This window comes from Amblyraja radiata, chromosome 31, assembly GCF_010909765.2.
Source record: "Amblyraja radiata isolate CabotCenter1 chromosome 31, sAmbRad1.1.pri, whole genome shotgun sequence".
In the NCBI taxonomy this organism is placed as follows: Eukaryota; Metazoa; Chordata; class Chondrichthyes; order Rajiformes; family Rajidae; genus Amblyraja; species Amblyraja radiata.
This window is the reverse complement of record NC_045986.1, coordinates 2,980,471-3,006,831: the sequence shown is the minus strand read 5'-3', so window position 1 is coordinate 3,006,831 and position 26,361 is coordinate 2,980,471. Positions and strand designations below refer to the sequence as shown.

General features: G+C 43.8%; 1 protein-coding gene across 1 annotated transcript in view; it reads left to right on the top strand.

Moving 5' to 3' along the window:
- Positions 1-26,361, top strand: part of mmel1 (membrane metalloendopeptidase like 1) — a 124,321-nt gene that overhangs the window by 60,597 nt on the left and 37,363 nt on the right. Inside the window, exons 9-13 of the mRNA XM_033048585.1 lie at positions 3,259-3,393; positions 5,025-5,114; positions 6,520-6,656; positions 9,516-9,609; positions 26,089-26,217. Coding sequence (XP_032904476.1) covers positions 3,259-3,393; positions 5,025-5,114; positions 6,520-6,656; positions 9,516-9,609; positions 26,089-26,217 — 585 coding nt within the window. The remainder of the gene's footprint in view (positions 1-3,258; positions 3,394-5,024; positions 5,115-6,519; positions 6,657-9,515; positions 9,610-26,088; positions 26,218-26,361) is intronic.

Genomic DNA, 26,361 nt, shown 5'->3' with positions numbered 1-26,361 from the left:
GGGGACGTACACATCCTGAGCTTTCTTCAGTACACTTTTAAAAACATCCCACTTGGCCGATGTTCCTTGCCCCTCAAATAACCTGCTCCAGCCAACTTGAACGAGACCTTCTCTTATACCCTCAAAGTTGGCCTTACCCCAGTTGAGCATTTTAACACGTGGATCCTCTTCGTCCCGATCCATGACTATCTTAAACCTAATCGAACTGTGGTCACTGCTCCCAAAAGGCTCCTCCACACACACTTCATTAACTTGCCTTCCCAATTTCCCAATACTAGATCCAGTGTTGCCCTCTCACGTGTGGGGGCCGCCACATACTGTTTAAGAAAAATCTCCTGAACACTTTTGAGGAATTGCACCCCATTTAAATCCTTCACGCTATGATTTTCCCAGTCTATATTGGGAAAGTTAAAATCCCCGACTACAGCAACCTTATTTGACCTGCAGCTGTCTGCAATCTCCCGGCACATTTGCTCTTCTAATTCCCATTGACTATTCGGGGGTCTGTAGTACACCCCCAACAAAGTGATCATCCCTTTCTTGTTCCTCAGCTCCACCCATATAGCCTCGCTAGATGAACCGTCCGTAATGTCAGCTCTGAACAGTGCCGTGACATCCACCTTAACCAACAATGCAACCCCCCCCCCCACCTCTTTTTTCCTCGCCCCTGTCTCCCCTGAAGTTCCTGTACCCCAGGAACATTAAACTGCTAGTCCTGCCCCTCCCATAACCAGGTTTCAGTCATGGCTACAACGTCCCAGTCGCTCGTACCTATCCATGCCCTAAGCTCATCTGCCTTACCCATCAGGCCCCTTGCATTAAAATACGTGCAGTTTAAACCAACCCTCCTTCCTCGCTCTTCAACTTTCACCTGCCTATTCTGTCCACTAACATTTCCCATACCACCCTCCATACCAACCTCTAGTCTCTCACGTGCCCCTGTCCTGCACGAGATCCCACCCCCCTGCCAATCTAGTTTAAACCCTCCCGTGTAACATTAGCAAACCTGCCGCCAGGATGTTGGTCCCCCCCAGTTAAGGTGCAACCCGTCCCTTTTGTATAGGTCACCTGTGTCGCCGAAGAGATCTCAATGATCCAGATATCAAAATCCCTGCCCCCTGCACCAACTCCTCAGCCACAAATTCATTTCCCCTATTTTCCGGTTCTTACCTTTACTTGCACGAGGTACTGGAAGCAAACCAGAGAAGGTTTCCTCCCACACTCCAAAGACGTACAGGTCTATAGGTTAATTGGCTTCGGTAAAGATTGTAAATTGTTCCTAATGTGTGTAGGATATTGTTGGTGTGAGGGGATCGTTATTTAGTGCGAATAGTCTCGGTGGGCCGAAGGGCCTGATTCCACGCTATATCTCTGAACTAAATTAAGTTAATCTAAACTTTCTAATTTCAATTATTCATGAGTTAGCCAGTGTCTGTGTTTTGTTCTAAGGCAGATTTACAATCCCTGTTAAACAAGTTTAATGGTGAGCTGTTCTGCAATATGATATTCACATATAATAGTTTGCTGATATTATCTCCACAATAAAATAAATGAACAGTCATTTAACAGCAACATGTAACCCTGTGGATTGTTGGCAGGGTGAGAAAGGAGTCTGGATTACTTGAAAACAAGAATTATTTACTCACCAGACAGAACATATTTAATGAAACCCAATGAACTGCCGCAAACAGAATGTGCAACAGTTATATACGATGAACAAAATATAGTGGATGGAAAATATTGATATTATTTGTAATAGGCGCAGAATCAATTGTGATCATTTATACCAATGTAATTCCCAGGAGTGGTTCAAGAACAGATTGCACATACGTTTAGTTTAGTTTAGTTTGCTGATACAGCATGGAAACAGGTCCTTCGGCCCGTCGAGTCCACGCCGATACACTAGCACTATCCGACACACATCTTTTAAACGATCTTTATCTAAACTAATTAACCTACAAACCTGTACATCTTTGGAGTGTGGGAGGAAACCGAAAGAAGGTACAAACTCCGTACAGGCAGCCAGCATCCGTAGTCAGGATCGTAGACTCTGGCGCTGTAATGCCCCTGTCCCACTTAGTAAACCTGAACAGAAACCTCTGGAGACTTTGCGACCCACCCAAGGTTTCCGTGCGGTTCCCGGAGGTTTTTGTCAGTCTCCCTACCTGCTTCCACTACCTGCAACCTCCGGCAACCACCTGCAACCTCCGGGAACTGCACGGAAACCTTGGGTGGGGCGCAAAGTCTCCAGAGGTTTCCGTTCAGGTTTCCTAAATGGGACAGGGGCATAAGGCAGCAACTCTACCGCTACGCATGCCATTACGTCCTCTTTTGATACTGGCTGAAAAAAGTGGCAAAAACCCTGGACTGAATTAGTGTACAATAACGTGGATTGTGTGTGGAGTGTCCAATGTCTTTATGTGTTGTTCATTTTGGGTATACCTACTGCTGTCAGCAGTGAAGCGGAATGTTCACTTTATAGTCTGTGGGACCTTCACCCAGCTAACAAAGGCCATTCAATTAAGCAAGGAGCTAAATCCCAGTATGCAGGACAGCAGGCGAATTGATATCTAACTAAACTAGTTATTTAGAACATGGTAGCTGAGCTTCTACAAGGTTGTGGAGTTTAGGTGGAAGGGAAAACTCTTAGTTGGCATTTCATCTACTTTGTTTAGTTGAATAGTTTACAGTTTGATATTTAATACATTCACATAAATATTAACATTTAATGCTGATGAAGTAGAAACCAACTGCTGGGACCACATGCTGGGATTCAGGAAGACATGTAATTGATGGTGCTGTCATTAGTTGTATGTTGCTATTGGACATGTGCCCAATTTCCCAATATTGAATGCTACGGTATGAATCAGGAACACAGAAGTCGTGGGTTCAAGTCCCTCCATGGCAAATTGTAAAACTGAATTCAAAACATCTGTTAATTTTGGACTGGCACCAAAAATAGTGCATAAAAATGTCATTAAACCAGAATAGTCCAGTAACGTGCCAACTCTATCTTATCAAACTAAGTTGTGCCTCAAGTTCCACACTTTAAATATCCTCGGGCACTGCTATTGAGTAATAAGTACCAGTTTAGCCCACATCCCAAGTAATTGGATTGTTGGCGCAGACTGTAAGGAGTTTGCTGGGCAATGCTTTACACTTGTAGCCCAACATTCTGGAAGGGTGAGAAGGCATTGTGTGGTTGTATCCACTGTACAGATTAATCTAACAATTGAAAGATGATCCCTTTTATTGAAGGTACGTGAAGCCTACTTGCAGTTTATGATTGGAGTTGCAAAGATGATCAGAGTAGACAGAAACATGACAAAAAATGACTCCTTTGTCGAAGACGAAATGATGAAAGTGCTGGAGCTTGAAATTGAAATGGCAAATGTAAGTATTTGTCTGAATCTTCTGTATTCTTTACCCGGAATTAGTCTGAACTAAAACACAACTCATAACTGTGTTTAAGAAATGAACTACGTTGCTCCATGTTTCCCTGAACACAGTCCAGTCCTTCACTGCCTTCTGCCAAAGGTGGCTAATTAGTTTACCCTGCTGCATTTTCACCCCACATTAAAAGGGAGCTGTTAACAACTGCTTGCTCTATTGAGCATCAACAACCGTCTCATCACCAGTAAATCCATCTGGAACTGTACCCTCCTTGTCTCGGAGACGAAGCCAAAAATGTAATTTTGAGCAGTAAATAAACATTTCAGAAAACAGAATGTATCAAAAAAAGGTAAGTTGCATTTTAAAACATGGAATGACCATGTCTCAAGACAGTGAGATGCAATTTGATTAGACATCAAATGCTGGAGTCAGTTTCCCACACATTAATGTATTGTATACTGGTACTGCATCATTGTTTCTCTAATGTTTATGAACCTAAGTAAATCTTTGTTATAATGGACCTTGGAGGGAGGTGGTGAATGGTGTCCATTATTGCCTATTGTCTACTACAATAGGGTAAGGGGTTATCAGTAATACCTCGCAAATATCTTTTGCCCCCACCACCACCACCCCCTGTAACCCCGTTACCATCTACCCATCATCCCTACATCTGCTTCTATATTTTGCTCCTCAAGGTGCTTTTAATCTGATTGCATTATTTGCAACCCTCTGTCCTCTCTACTTCTCACCTCCAGCCTGGGTTACTCTCTCTACTTGTTCTATTCCCCACCTGACTCACCTGCCAGTCGATCGCTCCTTACCTGGGCCACCTATTACCTGCCAGGTCTTTCCCCAACCACTTCCCCTCACCCCTGTTGACCAGTTGTCTCCATCACTCTCAAGAAAGGTCCAAACCAGAAACATTGTCTGTCCATTTCCCTCCTGGCCTGTTAAGTTCCTCAAGTTGTCTGTTTTTCGCTCAGGATTTCAGCTTTGGCAGTCTCTTGTCTTGCAAGAAACCTGATGGGTGGTTTCACTGCCATGCCCCAACGTTGGTCATTTCTCTCAGTCTGCCCATGGACTTATTTTGTACATTTGGTTTGAATGACTTTGGATGCGAAATGGGCCAAATTATTATTAACCCTTTTAATCAGAAATGGGAGTCATAAGGTAACAACCAGACCCTCCATTTAGACATAGAGTCATGCAGCATGGAAACAAGGCCCTTCGGCCCAACTTGCCCATGCCAACCAAGATGCCCCATCTATACCAGTCCCACCTACCTTGGTTTAGCCCATATCCATGTAAACCGTTCCTATTTGGCCCATATCTCCAACCTCTCCTATCCATGTACCTGTCTAAATGTATTTTTTAAATGTTGTTGAGAAAGTTTGGTGATGATGTGAAGTGCTGAAGTGATGGGCTGGAGAGGAGTCATGAGTCCACTGGTGTTTGCCACAGATCCCCAATATAGGAGGGTTGAAACCTGTGGCGAAAACAGCAATCTGTGGCCTTGCCATGCATTCAATTCAAGCAAGCAGAAACTGTAATTGTGAGAGTGAAGTACATTGTATGTACAGATACAATTCAGGTGTCTTCCAGCAAACTGTTCATATTCCCTGTGACAATAGGCAACCGCAGCTCCAGAGGAGAGGCATGACGTTACACAGATGTACAACAAAATGACGCTTGCTCAGCTTCAAACAAAGTTTGACCTCCATGTAAGTCATTCTTCTTGCTGCTATTGTCAGTCATTGCTTTCTGTAAATAAACAAGTTCTGGTGCTAACACCACATTTGACCTAATGCTGAGCAGATGACTCCTTTGATTGTTGACAGTGTTTGGATTGCTTCCTTGTCTCTGTAAACCTTTTGTGCATCTATATTATCCATCTGTAGATAGCTCTCTTTGTTGATATAATGCACTATAACTCTTCAATAGTTTAGTTTAGAGATACTGGCCCTTCAGCCTCTCGACTCCACGCCGATCCCCGCACATTAACACTACCCTACACACACTCGGGACAATTTTACATTTATACTAAGCCAATTCACCTACAAACCTGTACGACTTTGGATAAAACCCACACAGGTCACAGGGAGAACTCCATACAGGCAGCACCTGTAGTCAGGATCGAACCCGGGTCTCTGACGCTGTAAGCGCTGTAAGATAGCAACTCTACCGCTACACCACGGTGACGCTGGTAAGTTCAGGCAGTTTCAGGGTCTAGGTAGATTTCCCAGAACTGTCTATAATTCAACAACTCCTTAATGTCAGAAAGTCTGTTGGCTAATCTCAAACGTTGCATTAATAGTTTAATTAGCTGCAGATTACAACTGTTCATTTTTTTAATATTAATTTGAATTAGTGAATTAGTACACATCTATACTATGGATTCAAAACATGCAGGACCACTGGAGTTACCAGAACACAGAATGGCAGACCAGGAATTTCAACCTGCACAATAGCGCAGCGGTAGAGTTACTGCCTTACAGTGCCAGAGACCCGGGTTCGATCCTGACTACGGGATCCTGACTACGGGATGCTGTCTGCTTGTACGTTCTCCCTGTGACTCCGTAGGTTTTTTCCAGGTACTCCGGTTTCCTCCCACATTCCAAAGACATACAGGTTTATAGGTTAATTGGCTTCGGTAAAATTATAAAAGAGTCTCTCGTGTGTAGGAGTGTGGGATAGCGCTAGTGCAGGGGATCGTTGGTCAGCATGGACTCGGTGAGCCGAAGGGTCTGTTTATGTGCTGTATCTTTCAACTAAAGTAAGCTAACATAATACTTCGAGTTACCAAAGATGCCATAAAAATCCAGGCATTTATTTTATTTTCTAAGAATTGTGAGTGAGCTAATTTTATTTGTGTTTCATAGCGCTGCTGCCTCTTGGCTTATGCCAATTTTGCCCGTAGCATTTGAACCAGTTTGGGCATTTTAATAGCCAGTTTTCTCTATGGTGTTCTTAACAATTTAAATCAAGGACAACGTCTTTTTTAGAAACGGTGTGTCTGAGAGCATGTCTGGATGCTGGTGGAATAGTGGGGGTAGTTATATCCCCACTGGGGATAGCTTCCACTGATAATAATGATAAGGGCTGATTATCCTCATTGATGTGCCTCAGGGATTTAACTGGATGCAGTTCATTCAGGGGGTCATGTCAAGTGTCCACGTTGAAGTCCATCCAGAAGAAGAAATTGTGGTCTATGGCACTGAATATCTTCAGAAACTTAAGTACATCCTCCCCAAATATTCCAAGAGGTAAAATCATTGGAGTTTTAAATGTGCTTGTGCTGCATGCTTGCTTTTATATTTTAGGTGAGAGATTCCCAATACCCTGGTTCTCTAAAATGGCCTCGAACATTCAAAATGGTGCATTCTCCAGCTAAGAAAGAAAACCATTTGAACCAGGAGCATTTTATTTACAGACCAAATTAAATAGGTTGATAAGAGACTACTGTTTTCAGACCAGCAAGTCAATCACACCTTCTCTTTAAAGTCATCTGGTTTCCATTTGGATTTCGAGGCACCATCAATAAAGGGGCTGCCGCAAATTTGCCAGAATTCTCCCATTGTCAGCTCCTCCAGAATTTACTGGGTTAGCCGAAGGGAACGTCATTCACACTAGGGAGGCCAGGACAGGAGAGCACTTTGCGTCCCTGAGGTAGGTGCTTATTGGATGCATCAACACCCAAACTATTATACAAGTGGAGAATTGTCCAAACTTCCTGCCCAGCAGGCACATTATTTGGCAAATATAATGCTCCATCTTCCATACAAATAATCAGCTCAGAACCACAGTTGCATAAATAGGGCTGAAACCTTTAAATGCCATCTGTGTAGGAAGGAACTGCAGATGCTGGTTTAAACTGAAGATAGACACAACAAGCTGGAGTAACTCAGTGGGTCAGGCAGCATCTCTGTAGAAAAGGAATGGGTGACTTTTCATACCGAGGCCCTTCTTCAGACTCGCTGAGTTACTCCAACATTTTGTGTCTATCCTTTAAATACCATATTTTGATATGCATGTATAATCAGCATGATTTAATTTCGTACTGTTATTTAAATTGGAATTAGGTGTGGATTCATCAGACGATAACTTACTTTAGTGACTGATAGAACATAAAACAGTACAGCTCAGGAACATGCCCTTCAGCCCATAATACCTGTGCTGAACATGATGCCAAGACCGACTCAAAAACATAGAGTGTTCATGATATTCAAGCAGAACTTGGAAATTTCAGCAAAAAAGATTTTGACTTAACAAGTCATCGTTTTTTTGATTTTGTTTTAAAAATTTCCCGAAACTCAGAATTCAAGAAAGAGATTTTCTTGGGTTGCATTGTAATACATGTACATAAAGCAATGGAAGAACTGCATGGTCATTCCAACAAAGTAACACATTCAGGACATATGTAGGAAGGGACTGCAGATTACATCGAAGATGGACATAAAATGCTGGAGAAGGAATGGGTGACTGAAGAAGTGTCTCGACCCGAAACGTCACCCATTCCTTCTATCTAGAGATGCTGCCTTTTGCGCGGAGTTACTCCGACATTTTGTGGCTAAATTCAGGAGATGCTCCCTCAAAGTTTGTGAAGTTGACGGCAAAAAAAGGAGATCTCTTTCTCTTCTCACATCTGCTTATTATTTGGAAATTGAATATCTTATTGGTTTGACATGAATCAATAAATATTATTGATATTAAACACACTACAAATGCATTACTTTTATATTTTACATTAATATTGAGGTGACTAATTGGTTGCCGGATTTGACCAAATATTTCATCCTTCCATGTAATATTCTCAAAGGGTAAGAGATAATAAAAAGGACTCCAAGGAATGATAAGGAGGAATACTCCAGAAAATGGGCAATCAAAACCAATCTTGGAAGTAATGGATCAAATGTTATCTACACAGGCATATCTGTATAGATACGATATTGGTCAATACCTATAGTTTGTGCTGCATACCAGAGTTGTATAGAACACAGAAACATGGCTTTGGGCAATGTCCAAGCCAACCAAGTTGGCTAATCAAGCTAGTCCCACTTGCCCATGCTTGGTCCATATCTCTCTGAAGAAGAGTCCCAAACTGAAATGGCACCTATCCATGTTCTCCAAGTGCTGTCTGACAAACTTATTTCCTCCAGCACTTTGTGCCTTTTTTCCCCTCCAAACCTTTCCCATCCATGTACCTGTCCAAGTGTAGTTTAAATGTTGTAACAGTACCTGCCTCAACTACCTCCTCTGGCAGCTGGTTCCATGTCCTCTATTGTTTGACTCCCCTATCCTGGGGAAAAGACTGAGGCTATTCACCTTATTTATGCTCCACGTGGTTTCATAATTTTCTGTAAGGTCATCAGCAGACTCCTACACTCCATGATAATAAGACCTAGCCTATCCCGCCTCTCTTTCCCCTCAAACATTACAGATTCAGTAACTTCCTCATAAAGCTATTCTACATCCTCTCCAGTTTAATAACATCCTTCCTGTAGCAGGGTGACCAGAACTGTACACAGTACTAAATGTAGCCTTTACGAATGTCTTGTATAGGTGTACCTAACCTCCCAACTCCTGTACTCAATACGCTGTCTAATGAAGCCAAGGGTGCCAAACACTGCCTGCACCCCCCTTGCTTAATTCATGGCACCGTACACCTGCACCCCTAGCTCTCTCTAGTTCTACCTCACTCCCCAGGGTCCTACCGTTTACTCTTCAAGTCCTGCCCAGAGTTGTCTTGCCAAAATGCAACACCTCACATTAATCTGAATTAAACCTGTCCTGCCCAGTAGGCTTGAAGATTGGATAGTTCCATCAGTTCAATAGAGGAAGTTGGGAAGAACTCGGCCAGTCAAGAGAAACAACTTGAAATGTTATCTGGTTTCTCTTTCCACAGATACTGCAGACTGGCTGAGATCTTCCAGCATTTCTGTTTAGGGTATGATTAGCTTTTGCGTTTCAAGGCCAAACCTCCATAGCAATTCCTCATGAAGATGTCTGGAAAAAGGACAAACGGGGAGAAGTTTAAACAGCCATTATTTTCAATGCTGTTTTAAGTCTTTTCTATGCTTGATGTCTATGAGTGAAACTCACCAATTTTACTCTGATGTTTACAGCACTCTTCAGAACTATCTGGTCTGGCGGCTGGTTATAGATCGTGTTAGCAACTTGAGCAGGCGATTTAAGGACGCCCGGGCAAACTACCGCAAGGTACTAAATTGTTCCAGATTTTCATTCGTGTTTTATTTGGTTTACTGGTTATTCTTTTATCAATATGGCACAGAAGGTCATATTTCTTATTCTTCACACCTCGTCTTTTTTTACAGCTGTTATAACTGATAATCACGTACATCTTGTACATAAGTTCTTGAGTCCACAGACTGCCAATGAAATGTGATCATGACAGAAGCAACTGTGCCAGAATCTGACTCAATAATATTCATCATTGTCAACTCCGCCACAGTTTGCAGGATTAGCAGAGGGGAAGATCATTCTCACTGGGCCTGCTGGGCCAAGCCCACTGGCCTGATTCCTGCAAGGGCTCCGGTACTGTGTGCATTCTTCTGGTGTGTTTGAGAATCAGGCTGAACCTTGGCAAGAGATACAGTGTTTCATATCCCTGGAGATATTGTATCATCTCTATAGCTTTCAGGCTGTCAAGTTTGGCTTTATGTTTTGATTAAAGATGAGAAGACAAGGAGAAAGAGATAGAAAAGAGATGTACTTGTACAAAGAGACAGGTTTATTTCAATTTTCCTTAAAATGTAAAAGGAAGCTATTCTGTGCTATTCCACCAATCTAATTCCCTATTTATTCCCCTATAGCCTGTTCTCCCTCTCATGGCTTTGAACTCTTCTGTTGGATCACCCTTCTACACAAGGGGTAATATACAACTGCCAATTAATCTAGCAATCAGCACGTCTTTGAAATTTAAAATAAAGATATCCAGAGCGGTTACAGAATGAGAAGCAGAGGTTTTATGTCTCGGATAATGGTTTAATGTTTAGTTTAGTGTAGAGATACAGCATGGATAAAGGCCCTTTGGACGATCGAGTCTGCACCAACCAGTGATCCCCGCACATTAACATAAGTCAAGACACACTAGGGACAATTTACATTTATACCAAGTATACAAACCCAAGCTTATTAACCTACGAACCTGTACGCCTTTGGAGTGTGGGAGGAAACCAAAGATCTCGGAGAAAACCCATGCGTTCACAGGGAGAATGTACAAACTCCGTACAGTCAGCACCCGTAGTTGGGATCGAACCCGGGTCTCTGGCACGGCAAGCGCTGAAAGACCGCAACTCTACCGCCGTGTGGGTCAATGGGTTTATTTAAAATTTCATATTGAAATATATATACATGACACAGGAGGCAATTTAAGGGCCTGTCCCATGAGCATGCGACTGCATGCGGCGAGTGCCACCTAACATGGTCGCTTGAGCCGTACGGCCTCGCGGAGTCGGTCCCACTTCGATCGCCGGAGCTGTATGGAGTTGTGCGAGGCTGGTCCCGACATCGGCTCCGAAAAACTGACACTGTCCAAAAATTCCGCGCGGCAACGGCCTGTCGGCCCGCAGCCGCATTAAGGCCGTACGCAGCGCCTCGACGGGCGTACGCAGCGTCTCAACGCCGTACACAGCGTCTTGACAGCATACGCCTAGCGCGTGGCGTTGCGCGTTGACGTCACCGTGCAACGTCCACATTCAGTCGGCCCGCCTCCTGCCCAGCTGATTGGTGAGTATGATGTCAGGACCAGCCCCGCACAACTCCAGACGCCTCCGCGGTTGGAAGTGGGACCGGCCCCGCGAGGCCATACGCCTCAAGCCACCACGTTTGGTCGCACTAGACGCATGCAATCGCATGCTGGTGGGATAGGTCCTTTAGTCCTTCATTACTAAAACTATGCTGAATTTTTCCCACGACACCAGTTTTAACTTATCGTCTTTTATTGTCCTACTATTTAAATATTTATCCAATATTCCTTTAAAAATTAATCATGAATTATTAATTCATAAATGGATAATTTATGCAGATTATAATGAGGGGACTTGAGAGGTCAAGCACTTGGTTCACTTATTTTTGTATCATTGGCGAATTTAGGAACTGCTCAGTGTTCCTTCCACCAGGAGTTACTGTGTTGAAAGAAACTGCGAGAGGTTTCGAATGCAGACAAGAATGAGGGCAATCTACAAGGTAGAGGTCGGCGGGGTTGTAAACAACATATAGAATGGAGCAAAGCAAAGGGACATTGCAGGAAGAAAGGGGGAGATTTTTCACAGGATAACTGACAGCAAAGCTCAGCAACATTTGCTCACAGTTTAAACAAAGATGTACTCACTGCAGCCCTTACAAAGTGGCCATCTGTTATTTTTCAGCAATTATAATAATTAGAGCATTTCCGCAGAGCACAAAATGTGGTGCTGGTTTTAATCCTCGAATGTTCAACATTTACCATGTGGTTCCATTTAATGTTAACCACCTCTCCACCACATACTTAATTACTTCTTCAACATAAGAAGGCTTGTGTAATTGTGAATGATTTGCTTTTACATTCTGGCTTTTCTCTATCATCACTAGGTTTCTATGCCTGCTCAGTGGCTTCCCAGTATCCTGGAATCAGTTTGTTTAAACATGTGTGGCCTCTCTCCTGTCCTACAGCTTTAACTGACACAATTCACCTTTGTGAAGTTTGTGCCGATTGGATGTCTATGTGGGGGTTTGAGTGCAGAGATGGAGAATGTGGATCTTTAAATTAATCATTACATCTCCCGGTTTAGACTAAAGGGCCTGTCCCACCAGCGTGCGATTGCATGCGTCTAGCGTGACCAAACGTGGTGGCTTGAGGCGTACGGCCTCGCGGGGCCGGTCCCAATTCGAACCGCGGAGGCGTATGGAGTTGTGCGGGGCTGGTCCCAACATCCTACTCACCAATCAGCTGGGCAGGAGGCGGGCCGACTGAATTTGGACGTCGCACGGCGTCGGGTGGTGAGGTCATTACGCAACGGTTCGCTGGGCGGTGACGTCATCGCTCAACGCCATGCGCTAGGCGTACGCCGTCAAGACGCTGCGTACGACGTCAAGATGCTGCGTACGCCCGTCGAGGTGCTGCGTACGGCCTCAATGCGGCTGCGGGCCGACAAGCCGTTGTCGTGCGGGATTTTTGGAGCCCCGCACGATGTCGGGACAGCACAACTCCATACGACTCCGCACAACTCCATACGCCTCCGCCGATCGAAGTGGGACCAGCCCTGCGAGGCCGTACGCCTCAAGTGACCATGTTTGGTGACGTATGCTATCGCATGCTGGTGGGACAGGCCCTTCACTCTTTCACTTTCCCAGTGTCTAGTGGCAGGAACACAAATGTATGCAGCATATACCTGGCCTAGGCACATCACAAGATCTGTCTTGACCAGACCACAATGACTACATTGCCACACTTCCATATGATCACAGACAATGCAGGAAGCATTTCTGCATCTGCAGAGAGAGAAATCAAGTGAAGACTTCCCTTTAATGCCGCCTGACCCGTGGAGTGTTTGCAGCATTTTAGAATGTAGAACAGTACAGCACAGGTACAGGAGCAATGTTACAACATTTTGAGATTTAAAAAAATCAAGTCTGCAATTTATCTCATCAGATAAAGCATAAAAAGAAGTTTAATTTGACACCTAATTCACTTTCATATCTTCAGTATTAAAAAGGTTATGACCATTTTCATACTCGGAAATTAGCATCTTGTTCCCTATTGCTTTTCCATTGACTTAACACAAAAGCTGTGATCGAGGATGGTCAAAAGCCCATAACTTTCTTAAAAATTAAGAGAGCTGAATGAAATGTTCAATTATTATAGATTGAAGCATTCTGAAACAAATATGAAACATCTTACTTGGATGACCTGAGATTAAAGCATATAATTAGTTAATTACCTAATTGTAGCTAATTACAAAATTGACCGTTGTGACGGAAATAGTAAACACCCAGACTGTCTTGAAAATTCAAAAATGTGATATTCTCAAGATCAGAACTTTAATATTATTGTATTAGATGCTGCAAGTCTGTAACAGATAGGTAAATAAATTACAATTTCTAGCAATAGACCAAGTCTTCATGGAGAAGATCAGTTGCTAGCTGGTACATTGGCATGTCATAATCAGTAGCATCATCATATTCCTCAGATTGTAACTAATAAGCAACTCTGTACACCTTGTTTTTCCTCAACTTTTCAATTTTGGCATTGTAAACTACAAGTTTTTGCTCTTCAAACCACGCATGACATGCCTTTCTGCCCACTACTTTCCCATTAAAAATGCCCTGTAGATCATCACATTTGGAGTCAAATTCGGATAATCTCTGCAAATGCTGTCTAAATCAGTCTCTTTTACTGGGCATTTGGATTGACAATTTTGCATTTCTTCTTCGGAGCCATCTGTTTAAAACACTGAACGGCATTAACAGAAACAAGTTATTATTTGCAGTTTTGGAAATGATAAAGTTAAACACTAAAACAAATAGTAAATACCCAACAAAAAATTCATATTCATCAGTTTCTTCAAATCAATTAAATTCATCTAATCAATTACTAGATCTAAACATCTATCCATTTCTTAAGAAAAGGATATATTTTTTAAATAGCCTAAGCATCCAATTAACAAACTAATCCCATTCACACAAGTATTCAAAATATAACATGATTTTTAAATCTCACTGTCATGAATTTATATGCCAGATGGAAGGAATTTAATGTTTAATTCCCATAAATTAATCTAGAAACATCCACTCTCAATATAATCAAAATTATTATTTTTTTGCACATTATCCCTGTTGTGGATATTTAGTATAAAAATATTGACTATGGATAGACAATAACACAAAATATAGACGATTTAGATCCTCTTATGATATGATCGTCCAAAAAAATGAGGATTTAAATCATCTTGTGAGTGGGTGCTTCTGGAATGCGACCGATTGGAACGTTGCCGTTGCCGTGAATTTTAACCCCATATCGGCAGGAAAGACACCGCCAAATCGTATAGGGCCCAAATAACATTTTCGCAATGTAAAATTAGATTAAAGCCACCCCAAGAAGCAAGATTATATGTAAAATACATGATTTACCCTGTTTTGAACTGATATTACGATCCGTCACGTTGAAGGCGTTGAGGGCGTTCGAAGCCGCCTTTTACTTTAATCCAACTATTAAATTGTCCAGCGATTTATTTATTTTTATTTTTTTATTTTTAAACGGGAATGGAAGTCCGATCAATTTTCCTTCATCGACTAGCAGCCCGAGGAAATCCCTCTACGACAAGCGATACAAACCCGCATTTTAATTCCATCCCCCCCCCCCCTCAAAGGTGCCAAAGTCGCGCACACAGCCCGTGGCAGATCTGCAGAGCCACTGAAGGTAGGTTTTGTAACATCGCTAGGTACAGGCCCCCTGTTTGTGCTGAACATGATGCCAAGACCAACTCTTATCTGCCGGTATATAATCCATATCCCCCTATTCCCTATCTGCTTCTATCACCACCCTGCTAGTGCGTTCCAGGCACCCACCACCCTCTGAGTAAAAAAATATTTTACCCACACATCTCCATTAAACTTTGCCCCACGCACCTTGAAGCCACGCCTTCTAGTATTTGATGTTTCCATCCTGTAAAAAAGATTCACACTGTCTACCCCCTCTCTGCCTCTTCATTTATAATATTTCTATCAGGTCTCCCACAACTTCTGGCGTTCCAGAGAAAACAATCCAAAACTGTCCAATCTCTCATTGTAGCTAATATCCTCTAATCCAGGCATCATTCAGGTAAACCTCCCGTATTCCCTTTCCAAAGCCTCCATATCCTTCCCATAATGGAGTGACTAGAACTCAAGAGTCAGGAGTTAATGTGTTCAACTGTCATATATACCAAAAATGGAACAATTCTATGCTTTCTTGCAGCAACATAACAGCAGGCAATACTCCAAATGTTCTCCATTTACTTCAGGTTCCCGGCATCTGTAGATTTTTATGATTATATTTTATTCTGTAAGATCACCTTCTCAATGCCTGCTTTCCAGAGCACAATATCTATCTTTCCTTATAACATGAAATGTGAACTATTAGCCATCTAACTCACCTGTGCTGAAACTAGACAGTGACTCAAGAAGCAAGTGTTTCATTGTCAGAAGCATCGAGAATGGAACAAGGGAATCCTTACTTGCTACAGCTTTGCAGGTACATCCAAGCAACAACATAATAAATATATGATAATTAATAATGCAATCTTATCAGTATTACTAGCTAATCAGACCATGATACAGTAGTACAAATCAAAGCACACAGTGTAACTGATGCAGAGTCCATAGAAACTCCTTGTTGAGCTCAGGCTATGGTTACGGTTGTGCAGTGTGGTTCAACCTGATGTTTAGTTTTGTTCAGTTTATTATTGTCACATATACTGAGGTACAGTGAAAAGCTTTTGTCTGCATTTCCATCCAGTCAAAGAAAAGACTGGTGATACAATCAAGTGGTGGTAGACAAAAGTGCTGGAGAAACTCAGCGGGTGCAGCAGCATCTATGGAGCGAAGGAAATAGGTAACGTTTGAAGAAGTCTGAAGAAGGTTTTTGGCACGAAACTTTGCCTATTTCCTTTGCTCCATAGATGCTGCTGCACCCGCTGAGTTTCTCCAGCACTTTTGTCTACCTTCGATTTGCCAGCATCTGCAGTTCCTTCTTAAACTATCAAGTGGTGTACAGACAAAGGATAAAGGGTTGAACATTTAGTGCAAGATATACCATAGGATGGGTAGATGTTGTTTCTGAAGCAGGAGGGCACGGTTCTTGGGCTCCTGTACCACTTTCCTGATGATAGACACAAAATGCTGGAGTAACTCAACAGGACAGGCAGCATCTCTGGATAGAGGGAAGGGGTGGCGTTTCGGGTAGAGACCCTTCTGGTTGGAGTGTGTGGCCAAGTGCTTTGATGATATTAGCCTCCTGTGGTGCTTTGATGATATTAGCAGTCTTTTTGAGGCAGTGTTTCCTGTCGACCCTTTTGATGGTGGGGAGATCAACGTTCAACCCGGAGGAATATACAGATTCTTCACCTCCATCACTGCTTTGGTTATATAATTCAGCATTATTGCGATGTGACTTCACCCATGGCTTTTGCAATTTTCCGTTTGTAAAGTGCATTTTCTATTCCCTCTTTATATATATATATAAGTCTAAGTGGGACCCGTTGGGTCCCATGTTCACACGGGAGGGCTGGTCCCCCGACGCAATATTCCAACTCTCCACAAATTCCAATATTGGTGGCCAGTGGGGGGGCTTTCTGGAGTGCTGGTATGGGTTCTTGGAGTGGCAGCTCAGTCCCTCAAGCCTGATCTGCTGGCAGCTCACTCACGGCTGGTGGGCTGGTAGTTGACTCATGACTATTCCTTGAAATTCCTTTTCAAGCAGGGTGCAAGGCCACCAAATTCAAATCCATGTTCCTACCATTTCAAGCAGGGTGCGAGGCCATCAAATTCAAGTGCAGTTTCTTACCACTTTGAGCAGGGTGCAAGGCCATCAAATTCGAGTGCAGTTTCCTACCACTTCAAGCAGGGTGCAAGGCCACCGAATTCAAGTGCAGTTTCATACCACTTCAAGCTGGATCCAAGGCCACCAAATTCAAGTGCAGTTTCATACCACTTTGAGCAGGGTGCAAGGCCACCAAATTCAGTGCAGTTTCATACCACTTCAAGCAGGATGCAAGGCCGCCAAATTCAAGTACAGTTTCATACCATTTCATGCAGGGTGAAACCACCATAAAACCACACATAACACCAATCTCACAGTTCAGTAGACATTCAGTGTGTTCAGTTGATTCACAGCTCAGACAGAGTCGTAACCTCTCCCTCCCCCATCATGCAGAGACTGAGCCACACCCATACTTCCGGGTTTGATAACCCCTCCCCCTCCCAACGGAAAAGGTGTGGCTTTCATGGCGTGATTGACAGGAGAGAGATACTCAAAACATTTTAAACACTAATAACACTTTTATTTTTCATTGATGGGAAGAATTCTCTGCATCTGCTCAGCGGAGGGGGACTGAATAAGATGGCCAAATATCACAGCCATAAGTGGTAGCGTTTTATCTAAAATCAATATACAGTGCAAACAGGAAGTAAGTGCATTTGCAGTAGTGCCTTTCAACTTCAAGCCAAAGCACCCAAGCCACCATTTGCAGTATGTAGTGCCTTTCAACTTCAAGCCAAAGCTCCCAAACCACCATTTGCAGTAAGTAGTGACTTTCAACTTCAAGCCAAAGCACTCAAGCCACCATTTGCAGTAAGTAGTGCTTTTCAATTACAAGCCAAAGCTCCCAAGCCACCATGTGCAGTAAGTAGTGCCTTTCAACTTCAAGCCAAGGCACCCAAGCCACCATTTGCAGTAAGTAGTGCCTTTCAACTTCAAGCCAAGGCACCCAAGCCACCATTTGCAGTAAGTAGTGCCTTTCAACTTCAAGCCAAAGCACCCAAGCCACAATTTGCAGTAAGTAGTGCCTTTCAACGCAATGCCAAAGCACCCAAGCCACCATTTGCAGTAAATAGTGCCTTTCAACTTAAAGCCAAAGCACCCACGCCACCATTTGCAGTAAGTAGTGCCTTTCAACCTCATGCCACCATTTGCAGTAAATAGTGCCTTTCAACTGCAAGCCAATGCACCCACGCCACCATTTGCAGTAAGTAGTGCCATTCTACTTCAAGCCTAAGCACCCAAGCCACCATTTGCAGTAAGTAGTACCTTTTAACTTCAAGCTAAAGCACCCAAGCCACCATTTGCAGTAAGTAGTGCCTTTCAACTTCAAGCCAAAGCACCCAAGCCACAATTTGCAGTAAGTAGTGCCTTTCAACGCAATGCCAAAGCACCCACGCCACCATTTGCAGTAAGTAGTGCCTTTCAACTTAAAGCCAAAGCACCCACGTCACCATTTGCAGTAAGTAGTGCCTTTCAACCTCATGCCACCATTTGCAGTAAGTAGTGCCTTTCAACTGCAAGCCAATGCACCCACGCCACCATTTGCACTAAGTAGTGCTTTTCAATTTCAAGCCAAAGCTCCCAAGCCACCATTTGCAGTAAGTAGTGACGTTCAACTTCAAGCCAAAGCACTCAAGCCACCATTTGCAGTAAGTAGTGCTTTTCAATTTCAAGCCAAAGCTCCCAAGCCACCATGTGCAGTAAGTAGTGCCTTTCAACTTCAAACCAAAGCACCCAAGCCACCATTTGCAGTATGTAGTGCCTTTCAACTTCAAGCCAAATCTCCCAAGCCACCATGTGCAGTAAGTAGTGCCTACCAACTTCAAGTCAAAGCACCCAAGCCACCATTTGCAGTAAGTAGTGCCTTTCAACTTCAAGCCAAAGCTCCCAAGCCTCCATTTGCAGTAAGTAGTGCTCTCAACTTCATGTCACCATTTGCAGTAAGTAGTGCCTTTCAACTGCAAGCCAATGCACCCACGCCACCATTTGCAGTAAGTATTGCCATTCAACTTCAAGCCAACGCACCCATGCCACCATTTGCAGTAAGTAGTGCCTACCAACTTCAAGCCAAAGCACCCAAGCCACCATTTGCAGTAAGTAGTGCCTTTCAACGCAATGCCAAAGCACCCAAGCCACCATTTGCAGTAAATAGTGCCTTTCAACTTAAAGCCAAAGCACCCACGCCACCATTTGCAGTAAGTAGTGCCTTTCAACCTCATGCCACCATTTACAGTAAGTAGTGCCTTTCAACTGCAAGCCAATACACCCACGCCACCATTTGCAGTAAGTAGTGCCTTTCAACTTCAAGCCTAAGCACCCAAGCCACCATTTGCAGTAAGTAGTACCTTTTAACTTCAAGCTAAAGCACCCAAGCCACCATTTGCAGTAAGTAGTGCCTTTCAACTTCAAGCCAAAGCACCCAAGCCACAATTTGCAGTAAGTAGTGCCTTTCAACTTCAAGCCAAAGCTCCCAAACCACCATTTGCAGTAAGTAGTGCCTTTCAACTTCAAGCCTAAGCACCCGCCACCATTTGCAGTAAGTAGTACCTTTTAACTTCAAGCTAAAGCACCCAAGCCACCATTTGCAGTAAGTAGTGCCTTTCAACTTCAAGCCAAAGCACCCAAGCCACAATTTGCAGTAAGTAGTGCCTTTCAACTTCAAGCCAAAGCTCCCAAACCACCATTTGCAGTAAGTAGTGACTTTCAACTTCAAGCCAAAGCACCCAAGCCACCATTTACAGTAAGTAGTGCTTTTCAATTTCAAGCCAAAACTCCCAAGCCACCATGTGCAGTAAGTAGTGCCTTTCAACCTCATGCCACCATTTGCAGTAAGTATTGCCTTTCAACTTCAAACCAAAGCACCCAAGCCACCATTTGCAGTAAGTAGTGCCTACCAACTTCAAGCAAAAGCACCCAAGCCACAATTTGCAGTAAGTAGTGCCTTTCAACCTCATGCCACCATTTGCAGTAAGTAGTGCCTTTCAACTTCAAGCCAAAGCACCCAAGCCACCATTTGCAGTAAATAGTACCTTTCAACTTCAAGCCAAAGCACCCAAGCCACCATTTGCAGTAAGTAGTGCATTTCAACTTCAAGCCAAAGCTCCCAAGCCACCATTTGCAGTAAGTAGTGCCTTTCAACGTAATGCCAAAGCACCCAAGCCACCATTTGCAGTAAATAGTGCCTTTCAACCTAAAGCCAAAGCACCCATGCCACCATTTGCAGTAAGTTGTGCCTTTCAACTTCAAGCCAAACCTCCCAAGCCAGCATTTGCAGTAAGTAGTGCCTTTCAACTTCAAGCCAAAGCACCAAAGCCACCATTTGCAGTAAGTAGTGCCTTTCAACTTCATGCCACCATTTGCAGTAAATAGTGCCTTTCAACTTCAAGCCAATGCACCCAAGCCAACATTTGCAGTAAGAAGTGCCTTTCAACTTGAAGCCAAATCACCCAAGCCACCATTTGCGGTAAATAGTGCCTTTCAACTTCAAGCCAAAGCACCCAAGTCACCATTTGCAGTAAATGGTACCTTTCAACTTCAAGCCAAAGCACCAAAGCCACCATTTGCAATAAGTAGTGCATTTCAACTTCAACCCAATGCTCCCAAGCCACCATTTGCAGTAAGTAGTGCCTTTCAACTTCAAGCCAAAGCACCCAAGCCACCATTTGCAGTAAGTAGTGCCTTTCAACTTCAAGCCAATGCTCCCAAGCCACCATTTGCAGTATGTAGTGCCTTTCAACTACAAGCCAAAGCACCCAAGCCACCATTTGCAGTAAGTAGTACCTTTCAACTTCATGCCACCATTTTCAGTAAGTAGTGCCTTTCAACTTAAAGCCAAAGCACCCACGCCACCATTTGCAGTAAGTAGTGCCTTTCAAGTTCAAGCCAAAGCACGCAAGCCACCATTTGCAGTAAGTAGTGTTGTTCAACTTCAAGCCAAAGCACCCGCCACCATTTGCAGTAAGTAGCGCCTTCGGAGGAGGCGCTGTCCTGAACGGCTGCCTATCCTGCAGCTGTACGGTTTTTTTTCCTTCTATTTTATTATTTTTAGTACGTTGAGTGTGTAGTCAGGGGGCCTAATCTTTTTATGTGTGGGGGGTGGTGGGGGGGAAGGGGGAAACTGCTTTTCGAGTCCCTACCTGGTCGGAGGGGTTGCCTTCCTCCGAGCAGCGACTTCAACCTCTCCTTGCGGCCTACCAGCGGGTCCTGGAGCGATGTTTCCCTGAGGGGACCTGGCCAGAACATCGGCTTTGGCGGCGGCGCAGAAAATCGGCTTTGGCGGCGGCGCAGCGCTGGGGCGCTATTGCGGAGCGGGCAATGCCTTTCCTGGGTCGCCGCGCTGGAACTCCAGTATGCTGGGACCGCCGATAAGAACATTGTGGAGCCGCGGCTCTGTGGAGCGGCCAGCTGTGACGCTGAACGTTACATCCCGGAGCCTGGGATCTCTTGCTGAGATCGCCAGTGTGCGGAGCTCCGTCCGGCGCGGTCTGTTGGCTTGGAAGCCGTGGTCTACGGTGGGAAGGCGGCCGTTCCTGGCACCCCAAGCCGCTGGGGGTTCTCCCGACGCCGGAGCACCATCACCCGGCGAGAACATCGGGCGCCGTGGCGGTGACTGTGGAGGCCTCAATAGGCCCGACTTTGGGTGGACAAGAGGATGGGGACTGGACTTTGTGCCTTCCCCCACAGTGGGAATCACTGTGGGGGGATGTTTTTGTGTTGAACTTATTTTTGAATGCTATGTTGTATTTTTATTAGTGTGCTGCAAGGACATCAGAATTTCCCCTGAATAAGGGGATTAATAAAGTTTAATCTAATCTAATCTAATCTAATCTTTCAATTTCATGCCACCATTTGCAGTAAGTAGTGCCTTTCAACTTTAAGCCAAAGCACCCAAGGCACCATTTGCAGTAAGTAGTGCCTTTCAACTTCAAGCCAAAGCACCTAAGCCACCATTTGCAGTAAGTAGTGCCTTTCACCTTCAAGCCAAAGCACCCAAAAAACCATTTGCAGGCAGTGCCTTTTTACTTCAAACAAACCATATTTTCATTTTTAAATCACATTAAGGGGACTCACAGTTGTGTAGACATTTATTCAGTGTTATTCAGAGCTCAGAGAGACATGGCCCTTGGCTTCATCCATCTTGCAGAGACTGAGTGAGGCACACCACTTCCTGGTTTTATAGTCCCTCCCCCTCCCTCCAGCAGGGGCAGCAGAGAGAATTGTGAATTTTTAAAAAACATTAATATCTCTCTGATTTGTCATCGATGGGAAAACTCCTCCGCACCCGTAAGGCGGAGGGGGGCTCTGAGCGAGGTGGCCAAAAATGACGGCCGTAGGTGGCGGCGTTCTGTCGGAAATTGCAGCACAGTGGGCCAAAAGCGGTCAAGATCAGACTTTAAGTAATATAGATATGCTCGCTTCCATTAATTCTCATCTTCACCCATCACTTTGCCTACACGTTCAACCCCACTTTAATGCATTTCTTCCTTCAATCCCATTGTTCCCCCCCCCACCCTTGCCACCAAAAACTCACCATTTTGTTTCCGTCCAAGTCATTTATCTTAATTACAAGCTATAATACCAAGCACATCCCACGCAGTAATGTCGCCCATAACTCCACTAAACAAGGATTCATTATTTTCTGCCTTTGACAGATCCATTCTTATCCATTCTCTGTCTGCTATAAATAAGTTCTGTGATGTTTAACTGGAAGGCATTCAGGATGAATTGTATTAAATGCCTGTTTAACGCAACAAGATCTGGTGATTTTCAAAGCCAAACTATGCTGTCAGCCATGGTGAAAGATTTCTTTGTGATACTGTTGTATAATGCATTTAACTGATTTAACTGCTGGGACTACTCAACTCACCAATTTTCATACCGGTATCCTGAGCCCAAGCAACCTACTCTCTCTACCAACCTACAGGAAGATCTGATGGCAGAAGCAGATACAATGATGAGAGGCATAGATAGGGTAGACAGTCAGAACCTTTTTCCCAGGATGGAAAAATCAAATATTAGAGGGCATAGCTTTAACCTGTTCAGTGCCACTGCCGAGTACAATTGGGTCATGGGCAATATTGTAAAAGAAAACTTGACAGTGAACAGGTTAAGGTGTGTGTGTGACAAAGCTTAAAAGAGATGTGCAGAGCAAGTTTTTTTTACATGGCGAGTGCCTGGAACATGCTGCCAGGGGAGGTGGTGGAGGCTGAACAATAAAGGCATTTTAGAGATTTTTCAATGGGCATATGGATATGTAGGGAATGGAGGGATATGGATTATGTGCAGGCAGATGGTCTTAGCATCATGTTCAGCATGGACATTGTGGGCCAAAGAGCCTGTTCTTGTGCTGTACTGGTCTATGTTCACTTCTGTTTCTCACTACTTTACAGGCGAATGACCAGTTTGGTCTCCATTTCTACTTTATCACCAAAATTAACAAAGCCTAGTTGCAGAATTCCATCGTGAGTTGATGAGAATTTGCTATCGGAGGGACTGGAATAATCTGCACAGTTTTAGTTTAGTTTAGAAAGGTGGCCCTTCGGCCCACCGAGTCCGCACTAACCAGCGACCCCCCGCACATTAACACTATCCTATACACACTTGGGACAATTTTTTACATGTATACCAAGTCAATTAACCTTCATCTTTGGAGTGTGGGAGGGAACCCAAGATCTCGGAGAAAACCCACGCAGGTCAAGGGGAGAATGTACAAACGTACAATTATTGGAGGATAGTGACGAGGGAGATCAGTGAAGGCAGTGCCTTTAATGCGATTGTCATGGATTTTAACAAGGTCTTTGTCAAGGTCATAGATAGCAGGTCGCTGAAAATGAACAAGGGGATCCAAGGAAGTGACAAACCGATGCAAGGCCACATTATTAGTAGGAAGCAATGTGTAACGGGTGTATCCATATGGTCGTGAGAGGTCTCCTATGGTTGTGAGAGGTCTCCTATGGTCGTGAGAGGTCTCCTATGGTCGTGAGAGGTCTCCTATGGTTGTGAGAGGTCTCCTATGGTCGTGAGAGGTCTCCAAAGAGTCGTAGCGTCTTTCCAGTCGCCGCTGAATTATCAACATGTTGAAAATTTCGGCGACCTATCACGGGTGCCGGCAGTCGCCTGTAAAGGTCGCGTAAGTGGGACAGGCCCTTAACACAATAAAAAATGCGATAGATCAGACACTATTTTGTATAGTTTTGTGATACAGCATAGGAATAGGCCTTTCAGCCCATCGAATCCACGTTGACCATCTAGTTCTATGTTATCCCACTTTCTCACCCACTCCCTACGCACTGGAGGTTATTCACAGAGGCCAATTAACCTACAGACCAACGCGTCTTTATGACATGGGAGGAAACTGGAGTATCCAGAGGAAACCCATGTGTCACAGGGAGAACATGCAAACTCCACACAGGCAGCACCCGAGGTCAGGATCGAACTTGGGCCTCCTGCGCAGTATGATGGAAGACGTGCTAGATTTTGGCCACAATCCTTTGTCAAATCAGACTAGTAGAAGCTGCTGCTGGAATCAGTTACATGATCATGCCCTGTTGAGTCAGTAGGTATTAAGTTATAACTAAGGGATTTTACAAGTGTATATCCTGTGTATATCCTGTGTATACAAAAGTAGCCTCTGCAGACGTTTGCGCATTATGTCTTCAATTAAGATATGAGTGAGGAGATGAAAGGCCATTGTTAAGCCTGGAGCAAAGAACTTTGGCCCATTATCATCTTCCTATTTGCATGGTCTCAGACACCAGAGTATGTCGTCAAACAGCTTGTGTAAGCTGATGAGTTTATAGCTCAAAGCAAGATGGAAAATCCAGTGAGTTGAACATGCAGTTTATTGTGACTGTAAACACAAAACCGCATGTGGCAGGCCGTGCCTGGGAGCTATGTTTCCATGAGTGGTTGCTCAGTTTGATCTGCTGCACTTTCAGCAGCATAAGCAGCAGTCCCCTCCAGCATCTGACACGCTTGCATCTTACCTTTCCCTTTCTGTAACTTCTTTTCTCTGTCTAATTTGATTCCCTTGCACCATTTTCTCTCTCCTTCATTCCTGTTTCCTTCTCTAGCCCATTGTGTACCAAGGTCTCAGTCGACTCGCTGCCCTCTTTAGCAAACAGTATATAATGTGCTGGTCAATGTTGCTTCGACCTAAAGGATGAAGGAAAAAGATTCCAATGCATCAGAAGCGATGATGAGTGTTAGCTCTAGCACATTCAAGCTCTATACATTGAGAAAATGCTGGAAATACTCAGAAGGTCAGAATCAACCACTGACTCAAAACATTGGTGTTTAAGAAGGAACTGCAGATGCTGGAAAATCGAAGGTAGACAAAAATGCTGGAGAAACTCAGCGGGTGCAGCAGCATCTATGGAACGAAGGAAATAGACAACGTTTCGGGCCAAAACCCTTCCTCAGACTCAAAACATTGGTATTGTTTCTCTTTTGACCTGTTGAGTATTTCCAGCATTGTCTGTTTTTGAATTAGATTTTCAGCATCTGGTTTTTTTTTTTCTTTCATATTCGAGTTTATTGCTTCTTATAAAGGTTTTTATGTCCACATTTTCTATTTTGAATTACAATTCAATGTTTCCTTTCCAAATTTGAATTTCAGTTATCATGTGGCTTGATCACATGGTGACTCCGTGGAGTAAGATACAGAAGCAATCTGTGACTGTCATTGCTGCATCCTATCTTGTTATCCTATCCTATGACGCTAAATGCTGCTGTGTCATTGATTGTACCTCCTAGTGTGCAACAGGAATACCTCACATATGCAAATGATAAATGTACTGTACTTCAGAAGGATTTGATTTGAATTGGATTGAAAGATACAGCAGGGAAACAGACATCTCCATCTACATTCACGTTTACTGTTCGCTAGAACCAAGTTAGATAATATTGCCTCTCTAATCATAAGGTCATAAGGAATAGTAGAATTAGGCCATTCGGCCCATCAAGCATCCTCTGCCATTCAATCATGGCTGATCTATCTCTCCCTCCTGACCCCATTCTCCTGTCTTCTCCCCGTAACCTCTGACACCTGTACTAATGTTTTATGTTCATAGATTTATGTTACAACTGATACCATTGAATTGTTTCAAGACATCATGCAAAATACGGTGATCAATCTTTATAAATATAACAGTTACATTCTTCTTGATTCACTACCGCAGGCATTGTATGGTACCAGCGTGGAAGAGGCACGGTGGCGAGAATGTGCCAGCTACATCAATGGCAACATGGAAAATGCAGTGGGAGCCCTTTATGTCAGGGAGGCATTTGCTGGCGAGAGTAAGAGAATGGTATGTATTTGTACTGGTTTATGACTGCCATGTGTACAGAGATACAGTGACAAGCTTGGTATGAAGGCTATCCAGGCAGATCATGACACTCAAGAGTACAACTGGTAGAGCAAAGGAGGGAATTAACAGAGTGCAGAATCTAGT